The following is a 2,567-nucleotide window of genomic DNA, read 5'->3' as shown; positions in this document are numbered from 1 at the left end:
TACTGAAGAGTGATTGAGGGGTTATCAGTTTGTACAAAGAAAAGGGTTTACTTGGTATCCTGTTCAAACATTGTGAAATGCATTCATTAGCACTTAGACAAACTTCTCTGCCTTAAAAGAACTAGCTGCTACCATTTATCCTTCAAACAGTACTTTTGTGTCAAAGAGCTTCTGCATCTCCATGTTGGACTCTGATTCACCTATTTAAGACCATGCAACGCTGAGGTGTTTATATTTGCTTCTTGTATTTTGACAGTTGAGATGTAGCATTCATACTATTCATACATTCATTCACCTGGATCGGCACAACCTCGGGCACAGCTACAGGCTGGGTGGAGAAGAGATTCAAAGCAGCCCTGCAGAGAAGGACTTGGGGGTGTTGGTTGATGAGAAGGTTGTCATGAGCCGGCTTCAGTGTGTGCTTGAGCCCAGAAAGCCAACCGTATCCTGGGCTGCATCAAAAGAAGCGTGACCAGCAGGTCAAAGGAGGTGATCCTGCTCCTCTACTCTGCTCTCGTGAGACCTCACTTGAAGTATTGTGTACAGTTCTGGTGTCCTCAACATAAAAAGGACATGGAGCTGCTGGAGCAAGTCCAGAGGAGGGCCGTGAGGATGATCAGGGGGGCTGGAGCACCTGCCTTATGAAGACAGGCTGAGAAAGTTGGGGCTGTTCAGCCTGGAGAAGAGAAGGCTGCGTGGAGACCTTATAGCAGCCTTCCAGTATCTGAAGGGGGCCTATAAGGATGCTGGAGAGGGACTCTTCATAGGGACTCTAGTGGTAGGACAAGGGGTAATGGCTTTAAACTTAAACAGGGGAAGTTTAGATTAGATATAAGGAAGAAGTTCTTCACAGTGAGGGTGGTGAGGCGCTGGAATAGGTTGCCCAAGGAAGTTGTGAATGCTCCAACCCTGGCGGTGTTCAGGGCCAGACTGGACAGAGCCTTGGGCAACATAGTTTAGTGTGTGGTGTCTCTGCTCATGGCAGGGGGGGTGGAACTAGATGATCTTAAGGGCCTTTTCAACCCTAACTATTCTATGATTCTATACCCATTCACATGATGCTCTTTCAAGGTAATCCCTACTATCATATCTCTTGGATGAGATGCTTCCTTCCCTGTTAGTGCCCAACATACCCATGGTTGAGAACATGAGCTGACAGATTGCAACCACAGAAAATGTGTCTTGTCATCAGCTGTGGTGAAATTAACTTCTCTCATGAGAGATCCTCTTATCCTGACCACTTGAGGTCAGAAGGTGTTTCCAAGAAGAGTTTTGTTTAGCCTGAATGCCTCTGGCTGTACTGTAGTTTGGGCATCAGCCCCTCCTGCACTTCAAACTCATGTTATTACTCTGGTGGTGGTGCATAATATTGCTAATTACAGAGTGGCTGTGATTTGTGTCATTGAGGTGGCTGCCATGATCTTTCTGCCAGAGGCTCTCAAATAGTGGGAGTTCGGGACTGTGCTAGTCTGTAGTGTTGCTAAGTAATGGTTTACTTATATGCTTTCTAGGACCTGGACTTCTGGTAAGATGGGTGATAGCACTGTTATTCAGAGAGCAGGAACTCCTCTAGATGATGGGCACAGTCACAAAGGGAGAAGAGGTCTGCTTAGAAGTGAGTCAGTGAGAACAGAGGCTGCAGCACAGTCCCTACTGGGATGTAGTTTATGTGGCTGAAGAGTTCAGCATGCTGTCTCTCTGTGTCCCTCTAAGGGCTGCAGTGTTTGCTGGGGATGAAGTAGACCAGAGGCAGCTGGTCATAGAAGAATGGTCCTTTTTTGTTCAAGCACCTGTCTAGAGATGAGTTCTGAAATGCTGTTTTCATTTCTCCTTCATATTATGTTAAGATGCGTCATCTAATGCCACTAGAGTCCCTAGCAATCTGAGCACTTAGCATGCCTTAAAATCGGTTTCAAGGTGTTCTAAACCAAACACAAAGCATAGGGACCTCTCCAGAAAATCAGACATGCTGGAACCGTGAAGTGACTGTGTCTCTCAGACTCTATCTGTCATGGGAACACCCTGCAACTTCTTGGGATATTTAGGTATTAACACTCGTGCCCTACAAGGACAAGGGGTGGAAAGATGATAACTGAATGAATTTGAATCTGTGTCATGGTGCCTAGCAGCACTGCTTTGGTTGTGTACTGTTGTTTGGCTTCTGGGAAGATTACTGACTGCTGCTTTTTCCCCCCCCCCTTCTTTCTTTCCTGTGTTTCAGACATTTACAGCATGGTGTAATTCTCACCTCCGCAAGGCTGGGACACAGATTGAGAACATAGAGGAAGATTTCAGGGATGGTCTTAAACTCATGTTACTTCTGGAAGTCATTTCAGGTGAGAGAGGTTCTGTGTGGTGCTCTCAAGTGTCCTGAGCATCTCCATTCTGAAGTCTGTCCTCCCCCTTTCTCACAGAATAGGGACAGTAAGAGCTGTAATGCTGCAAATTTTGCTGGGATATAAGAACAGCTGCTTCCTGAGTCAGAACAAATTTCTCCCTAACGAATATCTTGTCTCCAGCAGTGACCGTTTTAATGTGCTTTTGGAATGTACTCCCAGCCTCATGGC

At 46.2% G+C, this 2,567-nt stretch overlaps 1 protein-coding gene across 2 annotated transcripts in view; it reads left to right on the top strand.

Moving 5' to 3' along the window:
• The first annotated feature begins 2,225 nt into the window (after positions 1 to 2,225).
• LOC104402220 (alpha-actinin-1) overlaps positions 2,226 to 2,567 on the top strand; it is a 46,739-nt gene continuing 46,397 nt past the window's right edge. For both annotated transcript variants that reach the window (XM_010010036.1, XM_010010035.1), the window contains exon 1: positions 2,226 to 2,336. In XM_010010036.1, the coding sequence (XP_010008338.1) occupies positions 2,312 to 2,336 (25 nt within the window). In that variant the 5' untranslated portion in view covers positions 2,226 to 2,311. The remainder of the gene's footprint in view (positions 2,337 to 2,567) is intronic.

Source organism: Nestor notabilis, unplaced genomic scaffold (genome assembly GCF_000696875.1).
Source record: "Nestor notabilis isolate BGI_N333 unplaced genomic scaffold, ASM69687v1 scaffold23022, whole genome shotgun sequence".
Taxonomy (NCBI): domain Eukaryota; kingdom Metazoa; phylum Chordata; class Aves; order Psittaciformes; family Psittacidae; genus Nestor; species Nestor notabilis.
Note: the sequence above shows the minus strand (reverse complement) of the source record. Positions and strands in the feature narration are given on the sequence as shown.